Source organism: Scomber scombrus, chromosome 3 (assembly GCF_963691925.1).
Source record: "Scomber scombrus chromosome 3, fScoSco1.1, whole genome shotgun sequence".
NCBI lineage: Eukaryota > Metazoa > Chordata > Actinopteri > Scombriformes > Scombridae > Scomber > Scomber scombrus.
Genome location: NC_084972.1, coordinates 25322387 through 25341560, shown reverse-complemented (window position 1 = coordinate 25341560; position 19174 = coordinate 25322387). Strand labels below are relative to the sequence as shown.

General features: G+C 38.1%; 1 protein-coding gene across 1 annotated transcript in view; it reads right to left on the bottom strand.

The window, feature by feature from the left end:
- tafa3a (TAFA chemokine like family member 3a) overlaps window positions 1-19174 on the bottom strand; it is a 65888-nt gene that overhangs the window by 30791 nt on the left and 15923 nt on the right. The window contains exons 2-3 of the mRNA XM_062445451.1: window positions 6800-6949; window positions 5877-6001 (exon numbers count right to left, since the gene is read on the bottom strand). Of these exons, the coding sequence (XP_062301435.1) occupies window positions 5877-6001; window positions 6800-6949 (275 nt within the window). The remainder of the gene's footprint in view (window positions 1-5876; window positions 6002-6799; window positions 6950-19174) is intronic.

Here is a 19174-nt window from a genome sequence, read left to right as displayed (position 1 = left end):
ATCATTTAACTTGATATAAAGCAGACGATGGAAAGTGCAGCTTCAACTGCAGGAGGAATTTGTGTTAAAACAAATCTAAAAATATATTTTTAAAAATCTTAGATGTTGAAAAATAAGATTCAGAAAAAGATTTAAAATGACTAACACATCTGTCACCTGTGTGTAATGACACTGTACTTCATATCACCCTCAGAGCCAATCTACTTCCATCTGTACAAACTGTTCTTCATAATACTCATAACAAATTATCAGAGTTAGTCTGATGTTACTCTAAATTAGTGTGTACATTTTTATCCTTTTGACATTTAAAATTAAGCCACCTGTTTGAGTCATTGGTTCAGCTGTTTCTCAACATTAAAATGTGAGTGACTGCTATAACATTTTGAGGTGAAATTGTTTAATCAGCTCCAGTTTCCAATGTGAAATATGAATTTTGAATGCAGAAATGTGTGTCTGTGGTCTGGGTGGGAAGCCAGTGAGGGATTATGCCCTTGTCACTGCACTAGCACCTCCTACTGGTTGGGCATTGTTCCGACTATTGGGGTGGGGATCTAAGAAAAAAGTGTGAATGTCTACATGTTACATAGCAGTGACAAGGACCCCAGTATAGGGGAATCAGGTATACCCAAATGGGGTGAAAAAGGAATAAAAACACACACTGCTAAAGAAAAATAACTCAGTATACAGTATATTAAGAATAAAACACATATCCTTGATATAGATTTGTGCAGTGTATTTACTGTATGTAGGGCATATTTTCATTTTGTCTTGAAATGAAATCACCTCAGATAGCTATCCATCAGCAACCCTCAACACATTCTCTACCAGCGTCATAGCACCTGTCAAGTGGAAAGGCTCTGTGGTTCTTTTGCCACTCTGTTCTCTGATTGATAGGAAGTGAAAGGTAGGAGCTGCCATAGTTATAATTCCTGACATTACCAGCAGGACTATAAAACCAGCTGCTCCCGGACATGCAGAGAAAGAGGAAACAACTAGAGTTGTCCAAGAAACGGCCTGCAGGGTGTAATGACGTCTGATTTATTGATGCGACTTCATCATGAGGTGAAACGACACCATCATTTTTTATCAACAATGCGACTGCTGGACATCAAAGAAAAGAGGATTTATAGTATTGTAAGGGTTTTGTATTACAACTGAAGAGGTTTTGGTTTTTTTTGTTTTTTTTTACACCCACACTATGTATCATTATGTATTCAAAGAAAATAAAATCTCAAATTCATCTTTTGATAATTTTGAAATTTAAAAACTGATTACATTATATCTCATGCAGCACCTAAGTCATAAAATGAAGACTTAAAATTCGACTTGGACTCCTTAAAGATATGAGATTGAAAAAATACTCAAGCATAAAATTAAAAAATAGCACACAGCAGGCAATGATTGCAACTGAAGTACTTTGCCATATAATAGCATTTATTTATTCATAAAATATCATTTTAAGAGACTGTACTCCCAAGAAAAACACAATTTGTCCCTATTCATCCTACATTAGAGACTATTCAGGACCTGTATTATTTTTTTTTTAAATTCAAGTAATTTTGATAGCATCAGAGTCACGTTTGACAGAAATTCAAAATTATTGAAAAAAAAAAGACAGCAACTACACCAACTCCATATTCGTAAACCTGATCTCAGTCCTCAGCTGAGCCTCTCATTCTGTCTTCAGAATCAGGCTTGGTCCTAGCTATATGCCAATTTCACCATGTGCCAGAACAAGCTGCGATAACATGCTTCAGCGCCCTTATCGAATGCACTGGCGCCCTTTGTGGCATCTGCTCAGAGCATTGATACAGTTCTTTTTTTTCATTATGGGGGGTTGGGGTTGGTCTTTCAGTAACATGTCAAATGTTATGATTTAGGGCTCTCAGACTTACAGTGCAGTGATCATTACTTGTTCAACGTCAATTCCTACTTCCAGACATGATTTCCCATTAATAATATAAAACAGGCTACAGTGTATGTACTATATAAACAGCTCACAATAAAACAAGTAAACCATCAAGGAATTGTGTTGTTGTACAGTTTGCACAATATGCAACATTAATTACATCACATCAAGGTAGCTTTCTTTACAACTACCCACGTCAAACGAAGGTTCAAGGCTGAGTAAATGGAGCGTGTGGGGACTGGAAGAGCCAGAAGAACGCATTTCAAGATGAAAAGACAAGAAACATAATTTTATGTTGGATAGTATTCATGAATTTGTTTTGGAAAAAATATTGTCATAAACTAAACCTTCATTATTTGAACATTCAGTTATTTGTTTAATTTTTCAGCGAGGGGGGGGGGCAGGGGTGAAGCTTGCCTATGGTACCAGATGTTCTATGACCTGCCCTGTTCAGAATGATGTTAAATATCAAAGAGGCTCGACCACAGACCCGTCTATCATTAACAAACCATCCCTTGCTGGCTCTCTGTGGGAGGCAGCAGGGCCATGAGCATGGAGGGATCACCGCTGACTCCCAAATCAAAAAAGAGTCGAGGTTCTGACGGGTTCTACTAGCCACCTGGACCCCTGCTTGTCTCTGCCTCTGTTTCTGCTTTCCTGTGGCTGTGTGAGAGGGCATGAATTATTAACCTGGCTAAAATAAAAAGCTCTGCTTCGTCCAGGCCTCCTGTAGCCATGAATAATGGAAGAGGCAGCTCAACTACAGGCGTTTGGTGAGTCAAACACTGAGTCGTGATGGATGGCTAAGGGCCCACTGAGGCCCCCCGCCCCTCACCTACCATCCACTTCAGGTCTACCACACCCTGAAACCCAAAACACACGTCCAGATAACCTCTATTAATCTCTGGAAGTGCTACAGCCTGAGCCCTCCTGCCCTGCCTTAGTACATCCCACTCAACGATTTGGCTTCCTGGAGGGATTATTGTTTGTTGTTTGTTTGTCTTTCTCTTGCCTTCGCTTGCCTTTGTTTTGCTTCTCGCTGGCACTTTTGAAGTCATATGCAAGCCTGCTGCTGACTTTTTAAAGGCAGGGCCCTACTCATGCCTGCTCTTTCTTACCCTTAACATTAAAACCATGGAGACGAGAAGCAGACATGTGAGCTGAAATTCTGCACAGTCACCAACAATGTTCTGTTATGTCACTCCCGGGAGGCTGCGGCTTCCAATTTGTACCAATGAAGTCACTGGTGTACAATCACACTGTTTATTACAGAAGTGTTAATTGATTTTCTATTTACAAAGCTGTCATGGACTGCATCTCATTTCTCACCTAAACCACCAACTGGGAATTGTTTATCTCATTATACATTTCTTTTTCATATGTATTTTATCCATTTATATACATATATTTTGTTATCAGCATAAATTGTATTTTTGGTCGTATAATTTTCAGGAGAATAAATCTGACATGTTCTTTCAACCCCGTAATTCATATTTTTTATGAAATTATACAGTAAGTCCATGCAGAGACAAGACAAATGTCTTGTTGCATATATTAATGTGGCACATCATGTATATTCATGAATAATTATGACACTAAATATTCTGTTTCGCAGATCAGCTCTGTATAAAAACAAGCTTAGATCTCAGCGTGTGATGAAAACCCTAAAAGTATTTAATGTTTATTGATGAAAGCGAAGGCATCACAGAATAGGCATCAAACTACAGTGTGTTTTTAAGTGCTAATCCCTTTTCAATCAACTAAGTGAAATTGCAGTTTAATTGCCCTGAAAATTGCATCGTATACCAGTATAAAACTACATAATGAAACTTTAACAAAACTATCTTGATAAATGTCTTGTCATAATGGAAAATACTGATAATTCATGACCTTTGATTCAATTGGCGCCTACTAGTTAAGGTTCATGCCACATAACCACAATGTTCAATTCCTGCAGTGGACCTTTGTTACATGACTTTCCATGTCTTTCTTTCCCTTTTTTCCTGTCATCTCTGAACTACCACTGTCCACTAAAAGCATGAAATGCTCCAAATATTAAAACTTCAACTCAGTTATTAACACTCTATTTTTGAATGACAACAGTAGCTAGAGGGTAACATAACTGTTTAATAAAATCACACCACACTGGGACATGCATAAATTTGTCTCATGTCTTCAAAAATACCTAATAACACTTAACTGTCTTCTTATTACACTTAGTACACCCTCAACATTTACATAATGGTGTTTTCTATTGGAAAAACATCTCAAGTCAGTAAGTAGTAAGTAAGTACCTTATCTCTATTAAAGGAGTACTTAGATATTTTGAGACATTAACTTGAAGCTTTCTTGCTCAGAGTTAGATGAGAACATTGATACCACTCCTATGAGTGAAAGTGGCATCAATCTTCTCATCTAAATCTCAACAAGCAAGCGAATAAGTATGCTTCCCAAAATGTCAAACTATTTCTTAAACAGATGTCTGCATTCACCCTCTAGGAAAGCAACAATATTTAAGCTGGTTTCTCTTTGATCACTAATGCCTGAGACACACAGCCTCTGTGAGCATTTCAATACCCATGTTAACAGGTTAGAGCAGCCACACAGCCCGCATCTCATACGTGCCTGCAGCTGTGCGTCATCTACAGATTTGGCTTCTCGCTTATTTTTTCCGCATGAAACTAAATAAAATTGATCTGTTGATAGTCATATTGACATCAAACCAGCAACATTACACTGTTTACTATAGTTTCAATGTGAAAATCTATAGAATATGACACAGAGATGAAAAAATTTAAAGTGTCACCACTGCAGGACAGTTTGCACAGTGCACGCCAGGGCTCTCTGGTGGGGAACTCAAGCGCAAGTCAGTGACACTGAGCTTCTTTTCTCATCTCCAGCTCACTTTCTGTGATATTAATTCATACAGAGACTCCTGCCTGTTGTTTTACCTGCTTCCAGATGGAGATTTGGTGTTGTTATTTTCCTTATTTGTTGTCAGTTTCCCTCCTGACAGTTAGTTTGGAGGTTTGTTTGTCTGAGTGTGTTTGGTCGTTTGGGGAACTTAGTTTCGTCTGGAGGGATTTTCTTCACTTGAAGCGGTGACAGCAGGGGTTTAGCAGGCAGAGTAATCAATAAAACATTTTTTAAAGACCCTCCTGTGTGATGAGTATATGTGGTTGACACAGAAGAACCCAAAACTAGACCCCACCACGTCCGTCAGGAAGAGAGCCGATTTCATCTCACATCTTATTATTGTATGTAGATGTTTTTGACTAAATGTGTAGTAGATATGATAATGAATATTCACCATGGAGAGACATATTAGCCAAAATAGTCACTGAACACCTTAAACTATACCAATATATCTATATTGTGAGGATAATTATTTGTCTTCAATAATGCAACACCCTTATGTGGATATGGGTACAGCTAAACCAGAGCATATTCATCTATTGCACAGTACTGCTCGCTCCCTCCACAGTTGTGCACAATTAGCTGATATGTTCCAAGACTGCACACTAGTTGATCTGGGTCTGCTAAATTAGAAACTTAAGTAAAACACGATAAACTGACTGTAGTTAGACTTGCACAATACAATGAAATGTAGTTAAATAGATAGTTGAACTTAATTCACCCCCATCCTACTGTTGTAAGCCGATTGCTTCAATAAACACTTCACTGACTCTCTGGTGAGTCACATCTTCCTCTCCTGCTGCCTCCTTCTCTTCTATACTCAAGTAAAAAACAACTTATCCAGTGCTCTCTATAGCCTTTGTTTCTTTATTTTTCAAAAATTTCAAGCACTCCTCCATTATTATAGGGTCATGTTTTGTTATCTGAGGCCCTGACTCTTGCAGTCTTTTGTTGTCTGTAACCAACCTAAGAAATCTACTACTTCTAAGCACAGTTAAGAATTTCTTCTATCTACCCACAAATATAGATTTACTGCATGAATGAAACCAACCTTGGTTGTCTTAACTTTGTTTCCTGTACTGCAGCTCCATCCTTTGAGGTCTGGCAGCACTTTACACTCTTCCCCATCCATGCAGGGATGCATCTGGCACCACCACTTCTGTGCAACTATGGATGCTGTGAGGGAAGAAAGAAAATCATAAAAAGGCTACTGGAGGCAATTAACAACATGCTGTTTGAAAGTGTAGCCCCGCTCTGCCCTGGTTGGAGCAACAACAAGCGCTTTCGGTTTCTATACACATCACAGTGATTGAAGAGAGTGTCTTTTGATCTCTGGCTGACAGTGGAGACCCGTCAGTCCTGCCCCGGTGTGTTTTCAGGGCTGAATTACAGGGCGTGGGTCAATGTCAAGCCGGTGAGTGTTGAGGGGGAGGTGCGTGCTCAGAGGAGGGTGAATGTTTGTATGAGGGAGGGGTAATAACGTGAGCAGCAGAGGTTGGCGTGTCAAGGTCTTAAGTGCCTCCGAGGAGGCCTACAGGGGAGAAACAGCTTCCCTTGACATTTTTAAAGTGAAAAGAGAACTGTCAAAATCGAGGAAGCCCCTGTCAGAGCCATTACAGTGAAAACAGGAGTTGGAGATCAATCCACCTGAAACAGAGGCCACTTTTGACATGATATTAAATGACCTGGCCTTCTGTCTACTCTTCTGAACTGATACAGCTTCAACAACAGAGAAAGAGATGAATGAATGACCTGCTAGGCATTTTGATTTTGAAGATTATAAAGCCTTTGTAATACACTTCAGCAGGATCATGAAAATCTCAACACTATATTTTTCTTTCATACAATAAACCTCTCATACACCAAATACTCAGTGAAATGAGCACCAGAGGCACAGTAACAGGTGTGACAGTTTTGCAGCACCGAAGCCAGTCTCAAATCATTACCAAAACTTTAATGAGAAGCTTGGCATACCGTCTACACAAGATGGAGCCGCTCTTGTTGTTCCCGCCACCTGTCCAGGGAAGCAGGAGCATTTGACGGTCTGGGATCGCTCTTCGATCTTGTTCTTGTTGCAGCATCGGTGTGCAGCAATTACCTCACAGGTTCCCGCTTTCACATGAACTGGAAGCATAAACATACAACAACAGTTAGAATGAATGAAGTTAATTTTGTTCTTCTTGGTATTTCTCACCACATTAAAGCAACAAGATTGTTTGAGACTGTTATGTATACAGCTTTTCTTATTTTTTGTTAGGTGTTAATGTTAGTCTTATTTTATAATGTTGTTTATATTGTCAAAATCCCATTAAAAAAATTAAAAATGCGAATGTATTAACAAGTCTCTCAATACTTGTTGGCTTCCCAACCATGTGTGTAGAACACAGCTCCAAGCCAATTGGAAGACATAATGAAAATATTTGAAAGTTCACAAATAGTTTAATATTTTTAAAAGGTTAAATTGTAGTTTTTAGTAAACACTACCAAAACACAGAAAACAAAACATTGTGTCTATTTTGAGCTGTGGATTAATGCACAGTATTAAATGGTGTATGTGCCATTGATCAAAACTGAACTATATTGCCAATGTTCATCATAATGTGCATGCTGCCCAGTGCAATGTCTAATCGCTGTGATTCTGAGTTAAGTTGTAGACAACAATGGGAGTCTGTACAAACAATACTCGTTAATGGGATCCTTTCACTGTTGCTTTCAGCCTTTTCATTGAATCACTATCCCAGTCAATACTTAACCAGGGACTTTTAAATAACAGAACAGTCCCACACATAATGGTTTGTGGAATCCATTTAAGAAATAAATGCTACAAGTGTACAATTACAATATCTATGACCTTAAATAAAGTGCAAAGGCTTGATTTGTAGTTGGTGAAGTTTACTATTAATATTCAATACACAGGAGCCTTCCCTGCCAACCAGTCTTTGTGTACAGAGATCCATGCACTTTGTACATACAGTATAGAACACACAGTGCTTCGAAAATGTTCAATACAAATGCATCATTGAGGAGGAGAGATTCCTGTTTTATCTATTGTGCTCACAAAAGAAGATGGTAAAGCTTTAATCCAGTATATACCGGAAATCCAGCGCAACAGAAGGTCAAACAAGATTTCCTCAGATGTGTGCCTCCATGCTTCCATTTGGTATTACGAGAGTCCTACAAGGGCATTTGAGTAATTTCTCAGCAGTCTTGCTTCAAACATCATACCACAATGGCTACTTGAAATCCAGGTCATCCCCCAGGTGGAAGACCCTGGCTTTGAACTCCAGTGTAGCCCCACCTGTCGGGTTATCTTTGAGCTAATCCAGTGACCCTGGACCCCAACCAGAGGACGAAAAGAGAATGTCTCCATTGGGATACAGATAATGTAGTTATATAACATCAGAAACACACATACTTCTAGAAAATGACTTGATTAACACCATGAAACTGAAAGAACATTACAATATCAATTACTTACACTCTGTTTTCACTGCCATTAAGTTGGATCAAACATCAATACTGCTTTCTGTTTTATATTCATTACTTTTTCTGCATAGACTCATCACCATTCAGTGTGTTTGTGTATTTACACATAACAATCAGGATTGGATGGGTGGGGGGAAAAATTGGAAAGTTTTGACATTCCTTTCAGATAAGCCTTAATTATGCCTGTAAAGATTTTCAATTTGGAACTTGACTTGAAAATAGATTGCAGTGAGCTTCCATCTTCCCATTAGCTAGCAATCCAGAAATCTCATCTACAACATTAAAAACATTTTCCCTCCAATCAATAAGGTGCTATTCACATTCACACAAAAGGCAAGACAACAATTGCCGATTGAGTGCTTTCACCAAGCAGAAACTTACTGATGCAAAAACAGGTCAGGCTCCTTGCCCTTGATGTGATTATCTTTAAGCCACCAGCACGCTCTCCGGTCAAAGTTAATTTTAAAAGTTCTAACAGCTTGGATAGAATATTCAAACTTTGTTTAAAAGATAGATGTGGACAATATAGGCAATCACCGGGTGCAATGAGCAAAGACAATCATTGTAAATCACCTGATTAAAAGGGAAAACAATATGCATTTGCTGTTAGTGTCTAGAAGCTCTTTTAACTAGAGAGCATTACAAATCACAAATCAAGACTGCAATGCAATAAGGAAATATTATTTCTACATTATAATTAAATTAACATTCCAAAAAAGACAAGACACAGATGTCACACTCAAAGCCTTTGAAAATCCCTCAGACTTGTCTGCTAAGCTTGCACAGTGATGTGCTTCATTGGATGTAGTTTTGATGTATCTACGCCCACTCTGCAATGGTGTGAAAAGGAGGAAAGAAAGCTTCAGCACGAGTTGCAGCTGGGTCTGGCCAGGGACTCTCGACTCATTAAGGTGCAGGAAGCGCCTGGCTGGGGCTGCCCGTGTGGAGAGAACTGCTGATTAAAAGTGGAGTTGCTGGCCAAGGTCGCTGACTCTGAGGCTGGACCCAAAACCACCACGCAGTGTGGACAGGATGAGAGGTCAGAGGGCAGGGCGCGGTGGTCAACTCGAGCTGGTAACGATCCATTTGAGAAGAAACAACCATGAACTATCTGACTGCAGCTGTTGTTACTATCAACTAGGTATAAAAGACAATGGAAGCAGAACTGAATGAATGAAGATAAATGTCAAAATAACAGCAAGCCACAAAAAATACAGCTTGGAAAGTATAATTTTTGGAGAAATCAACTCATAAAATACAAAACACTAAGGATCATTTTAGAAAAAGATGGAACTTAATTGATGCAAAATTTTTAAAAAGACCGAAAGCTACCAAACAGGTACGAAATTACTTGGGGTAAGATTGTGGCTTAAAGAATAAACTTTAAGCTTCAGGTTACAAAATGATTTTTGCTATCTTGTATGATTTGTTTAGAATTGGGTTTTTTTTCTTTTTTGGAAAGATTACTATTAAAGATTACAATTTAATTATTTTATGAGTTAATGACTAGGGCAGTGAATACTCTGGTGATCTGATGGTCTTTTGTTCAAAGAAAAGGGAATGTAAAATCAGACAAGACATTAATAAAAATAGGAAATAAATTAAGTTTCAATTACTAATCAATTACTTCAATTACTGGGGAAGGTAGTCGGTCAGTATTTTGTTCAAGGACAACTTGAAAATGGTGGGATGACCACTGAACCTCTGATTCTCTGGTTGTAAAAGGGTCTGTCTAACCACTAGGGTCACCCTGTCACCCTGTCCACTGTACAAACCAGCTCTGTATTTGGAATTACTGGGAGCAACCGAGTGTGAGAGTTGTGAAGTGTAACACACACATGTAGGGGAGAGGCTGCCTGTTTTCTCCATGTGCTCTGTGTGTGTGTGTCCAGGCAGCTGTGTAAATGGCTCACAACACCTGTGATCAATACATTTCTATTAAAGCACTTAGGACTGTCATCAGTTAGAATCACCCGGCTCCCACGTCAGCAGGACAGAGAGAGATGAGAGACAAAGAAGGGTGAAAGGACAGAGACCACTAATGAGAACTGGCATGAGGCCCAACCCCTCAGCCAATCAATACCACTCTGAAGCAAAGCACTCTGTTCTCCAATCATATTCATCAATCCTGTATTGATAAATGTCAATATGCAACCAGAAAGAGCACCGAGCTGGAGGGGAAAAACCTTGTTCTACCCTTATCCTATTACATCTGCTGTATACCCAGACAAGAGGTACTTATCACTTTTAATATAATAGTGCGAAAATGGATTTGTGACCGTTTTGTCAGGTTTGAAAGAACATGAAACCTCCATATAGTGTCACATGTACCTTAGTAATATAAATATGATCATCTATTTACAATTGTTAAAACAAAAAACAAAAAAACAATTATGTTAGCATTTGTTTTGCATTGTTCTGCTAGTTCATTCCTGTTGCAAAATTCCCTGTTCTCATCAAGCACAGTTGCAAAGTTACAGGGACAAATCCAGACAATTTTTTAGGTTTTGTACTGTACAGTTACTGCTGCTAAGCCATCATTGGACAATCTTTGTTTGTGGGAGGGTATTAGTGAACAGAGGACAGAGCAGCTTAAAAGTTTAGTGCTAATGCAATAAGTAGTATGCATGTAGGGAGAATGTGGGCGACTATACTTGCCATACACACAGACACTGGTCAAAGTAAACATATTGTAAAACTTTGGCACCAAACATAAGAAAAAGTTGAAGATAATCCAGGGTTTTGCAGAATCTCATAACATCAACGCTCTTCTTAGGTGATATGTTTCTTAAGTTTGATTCATCCATATTTTTCCTCCTTTGCTGTCTGCAAATGGGTTATACAAGTGACAGGTTTGTTGTGACAGCTGATGTAAAAGAACAACAGAGGATTCAAATGTTTGCCAACATCATCTTAGTGACAAATTCTTTATTTAGCAGCTTTACATAAAAGTGAAATTTCTACTATAATGAACGAGAGGAATTTATTAACCAAATATAACAATATGTAAATCCAACAGAAGAGACAAAAAAGCTACGTTGACTGTATTAAAAAAAAAACTTTTATCATCACGACATTAAAACAAAAAGCTGATTTACTGTCATCTGGGTTATAATTAGACACGATCAGTTTTGGTCCAATTGTTTCATCCCTGAACCACAATAGTGTGTATGAAACACATACTATATGTGGCTCTTGTGTGTGAGGTATAACGTCTGTACTAAAACCAAAAGATTAACTGAAACTTAAACAGTGGTAATAATATGTAACTGGCAGAAGACAATGCTTCTGGCAAGTTATTTATTTATTTACAAAACTATTTTGTATCAAATACTGTGGACTACACAGCAATGTGCATTAGTTCATAGTGAATGGTGTAGAACATCTAAAAGCAGACAATATAAACCTGTCATTACTTTTATGAGGGCACAGGGCATTTATAAATAAGACTTTGCAATGTGTGGATGCTCTGACACAAAAAGAAAGAGTTGACGGACGCACTTTCCTTTCAATTTGCCTATTTTACCTGTCTCTCTGACTTCATATCATGGTTTTCATGAAAAGTTTGCTTGTGTGATGACAAAAGGCAGGAAAGAGAAGAGAAAACAATTTCCCTTGAGTTTATTTATAAAAATCTGTTTGTGGGTAAATTAGCATTTTGCATATGGTGGAGATTTTGTTTTCACAAACATGTCTTGTGTTGGTGGCAACAAGAAACATCGATGAATTCAACAGAGATGAAAGAATCATGTATTTAATTCAATGACTGTCGGTCACATTCACACATAATAAAATAATAAAAAGGCATGATTAGCACTGATTATACATGCAATTAAAAGAATTACACCACTAACTAGAATATATATCCAAAGTCAAACTGTACATACGAAGAAAAAAAAAAAACCAATGTCAGTATTTTGAAGCTGCTCTCTGCAAAGACTCACTGACAGACCACACATACATTAAAAATAGGATACAATTTGTCCTGATTCAAAATAAATCAGGTCCCAGCTCAGAAAGTCCTTGAGAAATTCCACTGGAGACTGAACCTTTTGGGGCAGTGCTGTACATTCATTTTTTGTACAGAAACTTGTTGCCAGTCATTGAGTAAAGTGGTCTCCCATTGCCCTTATCACAGAACTAATCTTGCGGGTTAGAATGAAGCCACAGGTCGCTTTGAGCCTCTACAGCAATCAAACAATTGATCTAACATGCAGGTAGGGAGGCATCGAGAACAACACACTGTTCTAACTGTCAGCTGCATGACTGGGTGTATCAGCCTCACCTGGCCAGTCAAGCACAAGATACAGTAATAGAAGCGCAACAGTAGATACATGAAGAACATCATCCAAAAGACTCTGCTCATTCTAATACTGACATGGAGACTTGACTGACTGTAACAAACAAGAACCAAATAACTGATGTGCCAAGTATGATGCACAGGATGTTTCATTTGTATTTATGATATTGAGTTATCATGTAAAAAATAATCACCAGTTTTCTATTATAATTCTATTAAGTCCTAAAAAAGAATCAGCATTGGGGGTAAAAATATGTAGAAATTCCTGAAATAGATGCTTACCAAAATTTGGAACATTTCTGAAACCGGGGTAAATATAGCTCACACCACTGGCAGAATTCTGTCTTGTTTTAAAATGTTTGAAGTCTTAATTTAAGACTAAATGTCTTGCTAACACAGATGTTAAAACGGGACCGCAAACTGCAAAAAAAGCTCAAGACTGATCTACTTAAAAAAGCAATTACTTAACATCATAAAGCACTCCTTAAAGTCAACATCATGAGTTTACAACTAAATCAGAGATGGCAGAGCTTTTAGTGTTTGTTTGTTTCATCTTGCTGATGTGCAGAGAGAATGTCTTCAAGAACATTATGTTGCAGAAAAATGACAGGATCGGTCGTTTATGCCAACGCCCCAAAAATCACATACTTAGATTCAAGTGGCAGAAGCCCTCTGGACCAATCTCTGTGATGAAATGTGGAGGAAAGCCTGAAAGCGCTCTGCTCACTCAAGGAGACACAAAACAGGGGCAAATTGCACTCAGTTGCAAAACTTTATAGGTGTGTTTGCACTGGCATTTTATTAATGCCAGTGCAAACACTGGATCAGACCTTAAAACTTGGCAGATTCTTTGTGGATTTGGCCCTTAGTATTCTGTTACTCTCTCCTAATAAAAAGAGAACTTCAAATTATCTGGCCAGGAAAGGACAGAGAATGGAGTTGGACTTTTCTGAGCAACTCTCTTTTAGCGATAACTGATGTAAAAGCCACAATACCTTACTCATTCTGAATTTCAATTAGACACACTAATTTAAGCACACTGCTTAAAAATCATTATACATAATGACAATTACAATGTAAAAACTTTTCCACATATTAAAACATACTGCAAGAGCTTTTGTAAAAAGCTTTAGGTCATCATTCTGTAGCCAGAAGGAACAATTAAGGTCATCGATCATGTGCATTCCGTAGTTCTTCAGGATTGTTGCAACAAGAGTTTTCTTCAAGGTACTCAGTGGACATAAATGTTTGAAATTAAGAAACTTCTACATGGTTAATAGAAGAAAGACACAAAGTATTGAATGTCAATGGCCTGTTACATAACCTCAGACAGGATATTCAGATAAGGCTATTTCATGGTTGGCTACATCACTTTGATGCTGATTAACTGACATCAGAGCAACAAAAATGATGATATGGTCAAAAAATGAAGTATCACATCAGTATTTATATGACTATCAGCTATGCACACGTCTTCACACGTGTTGTGACAGCTGAGGTCTGCAGGAAAAAAACAGAATTACAGAAGTACATCAGGGCTTTACTTAAGCACTTGCACAGCAATTTACAGCAAGTCACTTAAAAATTAAACCAATCAAGAACATAGTCACCTAGCACCAAGTTTAAAGATCAAACAAGCACACATGACAGACAATGGTAACAAGTCATGGGGGGCTGAATCAAGTGCCCAAAAATGTTCAGTTGAATTAACGTCAAATCAAATGCATTCTTTTGACCACATTGTTGAAATGAACAGATGTATCAGCCTGACAGGAAACAAACTTCTTTATCTACTGAGGCATGAAGCAACAAGTCCGGCTTCAGTAGGCTTTCACCACAAGAGCAAAATATACAGTGTGCATTTTCTGTTTCAATGTGGCCTCATGCAGTGTGCTGCCTTTTTCAGTCTCCAAATGCAGAGGTAGATCAAAACACTGGAAACTGAGTCACGTCCTGGCCACAGGCCCAGACCGCAGAAACAGCATCAGCCATAAAAACAGAGGTTGTAGGCCTCACAATAAAGACACCCTATGAATTAATAATGATTCAAATCATGCTGTTTGCTCCAGATGCCAATAACCCATTTTGGTGGACTCAAAAGCCTCTACATGCTGAACACAACTATCTGCAGCATATTTTCCAGGTAACACTGTGCCTGTGATGTTAAAGGACGACAGCTGCCAGTGTCTCACAGCCAAAGCACTCATTAAAAGGAAATGTGAGTGGGTATTAAAAATAGATCCAGGTAAAACAATTCAAATGGCCACATGAAAAAAAAATGTTAATGTGGCAGCAAGCTCACCACAGACATACTGAGGTATTGGTTTATGAAACATTTATTCATTTTGCCTGGTGAGAAACACAAAGAAAACTCTCACAAGACCAGTGTTTAATTTGATTACCATATTCAGAGAAGATTGACTTATTTCTACCCATCTGCAAACCTGCTGAGCTAACAATCATGCCCACCCAAGAAATAAGCCTATTTCTAAGAGAAATACAGAAGTAGGAGTTTAGTTGAAAGGAAAATTCCCATATGAATATTAATACCATGAATATTGGTATTGGACTGACAAGAACAATAGGGGCAAGGGCAACAAGCATCCAGCAGCTTTCCAAAAGAATCTTAGGCTACACTAATCAATAGTTTAGCCATGCTAGCAGTATGACTCCAAGCTCTATGGATGGCAATGTCGATTATTCAGTCCTCCATTTGGTCTACAGAGAAATATCTCAGCAACTATTGGTTGAGTTAAAATTGTATTTTTACTTTTCGTTCCTTCCCTTTACAAAGAGGTTAACATTTGTGGGGGGGTTCTGAGATGTATACACAACTATTGGATGGATTGCCATTAAATTTGGTGCAGACATTTTAAATTGTGTCCAATACTTTGGTTTATGACCGAAATAAATAAATAAGTAAATAAATGAAAAATCCAGTTAGCTCCAGCTTTAGTTTGGCACTAATTGGCATCTTCAGCATAAATGTGCAACTAAGGAGATGAATATTTCCCTCAGAAGTTGGTGGAGACCAAAACAGAGCTAAACGGAGGGTAAATATTGTAGGCCACTTATATTTGTGGACCAAGACATCTATAATTGCTAATGCTGCTCTGTGTCTGCTAGATGTGTAAATTAGGGTCCGTTTGGTAACGCAGTTAACATATAAAGTGATAGGCTGTCCATTTTGCGTTTACAAAAAGGCCAAAAAACACAACTTATACGGACTTCAATTTAGCTTTTAACTTAAATTTTCTTTTGGTGTCACTCAAAAACAGGTGTTTCAGATGAGGAATTGACCACATTGGTTATTTGTCCAAATAATTATGTGTATGTTATCTGATAACTCTTGCGGCTGTGTGATTAATTGTCACAAGCTACAGCAGAAGTAGCTTGGCATATTTCTTAAAGAGAAGGTCAGAGTGGATGGCTGGTTGGGTCCTTTGCTTCCATTCTCATACCAAACATCAACACTGGTTTCTTTTAACAATATTCCCTTAACCATAACCAACTCAAAGCAGTCTTAACCTAATCAAATCTGAACCAAAGGCGACAGATGAGAAAACTGCCATTTTAATCCTTTTTGATTTTAAATGTTTGGAAGGCAATGATTGCAGGGCATATTATACTCAATGGTTTATTATTCCTGTGAGAGAAACCAACCAGGCTGCAATGTGAACCTTTACAGATAACACTACACTGGAATCGCACAGAGACTTACAATTACTAAAATAAAGTGTGAGTATTGCTTGCTCATCGCTCTTTATTCTCTTAGGTCAGTTCCTTTGTTGAAAGAGCAGAATTTTCTTTTATTTTTTAATATTTTACTCACTAAGGACGATCTTTAGAGAGAAAGAATATAGAAACAGATGAGTGGGCTCCCACACACCCCGAGTGTATGCTTTAGTGGTTTAGATGAAGTCCATGTCAGTACCATTCATCTGGCTGCCATGATGTTAGAGCCCACCACTGACTGATCAATTGGAGTCCCTCAAGGAATCATACAGCCTTATAAGTGAAAGGCTACTGAAGTTATTAAATCCAGGGACAGCAGCAGCAGCAGCAGCAGCAGCAGCGAGGGGCAGAAAAAGACATATACACAGACTCAAAGTCCTCTGCAAAGCAAGTGTTGTCTTGAAATGGCATTCTCTAGACAGTAACTGAAAATGTAATAAGGGATGTTCAGGCACATCATCAAAGAACCATCAGAGTCTTTTTCTCATTTGATCACATATGATTTTCTGCTGCTTTTTAGCGTATCATACTACATGTACATTTTTAAAAATCTCATAATCTTAACATTGCAAGATCCAGTGCACCATACAGCATTTTTGTGCATTTTTCTTATGTTGCACCCAGTACTTGAATGAAAACAGTTTTCCACATTTATCCTTAGATTGTCCATCACTTTGTGATGTATATTGATATCTGAAAACATTCACTATTATTGAAAGTAAATAAGAAAGTTAGAGGATTTTGCAGCCTTATGAGAACTAAATGTTCCCTGAGTGCTTTCTAGTTTTTTAGGTTTCTACTGTTAGGCACAGATATTGAAACAAATATTTGAAGGCATGCAAAATAAAGAATTGCCACTAATGTTTTGTTGTAACTGTAAAATCCTTAATAACCATAATGACCCATGCCAGCTGAAGTGTCTTACTTTGGCTTGTTTGGACTTTGCTGTGAAGGGATTGGCCTAAAGCAATTTGTAATGTAACTACAAAGAATGTAAGTTTTAATTTTGGGAGTAATTAGAAATCTCCTCTAGTGTCCTTTTCATTTGGCTTTTCAAGCAGCATAAACTGCAAAATAGCTCTATACTCTCCTATCTTGACTCTTGCACTGTTGTCTAGTTTTTGCAATAATGTGATAATGAAAAACAATGGAAATGCGTTCAAAATGGCCTGGTATTAGCATTCTGATGAAAGTTAACAAAATAGGATTTTTGTTTTCCTCATTCATAGTCAAACAACATTCAATGAGTTGTTTTCTCTGCTACTTGGAATTTAATTGAACCCAACAGGACTGACGATACAGCAAAAGTGAAGTGTGAATATAAAATCAGAAAATCATTTCTTCGTTTTTTGGGGGGTGTAAAATCATAACAATCATTTGATACCATCTGCATCAACAAAGACTATTTCTAATGGCAATATTACTTTATGCCATACTATTAATCTTATAGGCACACAGCTAGGGATACAGTACAATAACTTGCATCATTACCACACACTGTGCTGCAATCATCCATCTCTTTTTAAGAACAAACAGACAGGTAAAGGTCATGGACAGATGAGAGGAAATATTTTTGACAGAAGGCAATGTTTATGGTCAATCCTTTCTTCTGCAAATTTCCGTATATATCTCGCTATCTAAGTTGAATTCAGATAAGTAACATCCTCAGTCGAGCTCAGAGCTAATAACATTAGGTTATAGGTTGGCGTCAAAGGTTCCTTGTACAAACTCTGAACTTGAGAAGACTTGTTTCAAGTACTATGTACCCTACTACTGGATTGAACTACAACACAGCTTGAAGTTAGAGACACTTAACTTGGGACACACTACCTACCTCTGCATGAGTAGCGCTTGTGCGTCGCTGAACTTCTGCAGCTTGCACAGATGCAATATCCACACGGACAGTGTTTCCTGTGTGGCACTGCTACTGCCTACTTACTGTAGAGAAAGTCTGAGACTGAGGGCCTCACCTCAACCCCCCTTAGTTTACTTGCTTAATTTCCCTCAATTCCTTTTTGCTGAGATCATAATTATGGTACTTGATCCCACAGACACTTAACAATTGAGCCAAGATAGACTACACAAAGTACATAAAAGTCTGTTCTAGGGCATTTATTGGTTTCTGACTCTGTGAAAGTGGGGAAACACAGAAAAATTCCCAAAAACTATGATATCTCTGATTTATCTCTTTAACCAAGTTACACACATTTAGGCTATTCTATGTGATCTCTTTTGGATAACTAATGTAATAACTCATATTAACTAACTCCTTCGGAGCCCCCTTGGGGAGGCTTGCCTCCCACTTAGAGATCCTCTGCTGTAGAGTTTTACTTTGATAATGGCAATCAATAAGTAAATGCTTCATATCATTTTATTATAACTTTATTTATATTTAGTTTAGACAGAAAAAAGGCTAAGAAGTCTGTGCTCAATTTTGAAAAATAAATAGTATGCGTAATATCTGAGTTAAAAGCAGCTTCCTTTCTAATGGGCATAAGGGTCTTCTGAATCCGCCATACTCCTCACATAGGATGGTTTTATTTATTGATTATATTGATTATTTCGCCAGTTAAACTCCACTATCACCACTCCAAGAGCATAAAAATCCCCCCAGCGAACAACAACAGTTCCCCAAACGAGCCAAAAACACATAAGGAAAACAACAACAACACATCTCCGTCTGGAAGCAGGTGACACAACAGGCAGGAGTACCAGTTTGAAATAATAAATGAAAAAGTGAGCAGGAGTCGAGAAAAGAAGCTTCATGTGTCACTAACTCTCCACACTCAAGTTTCCTGCCCCAGCGTGCTCCACAGAAGATGTTCTGC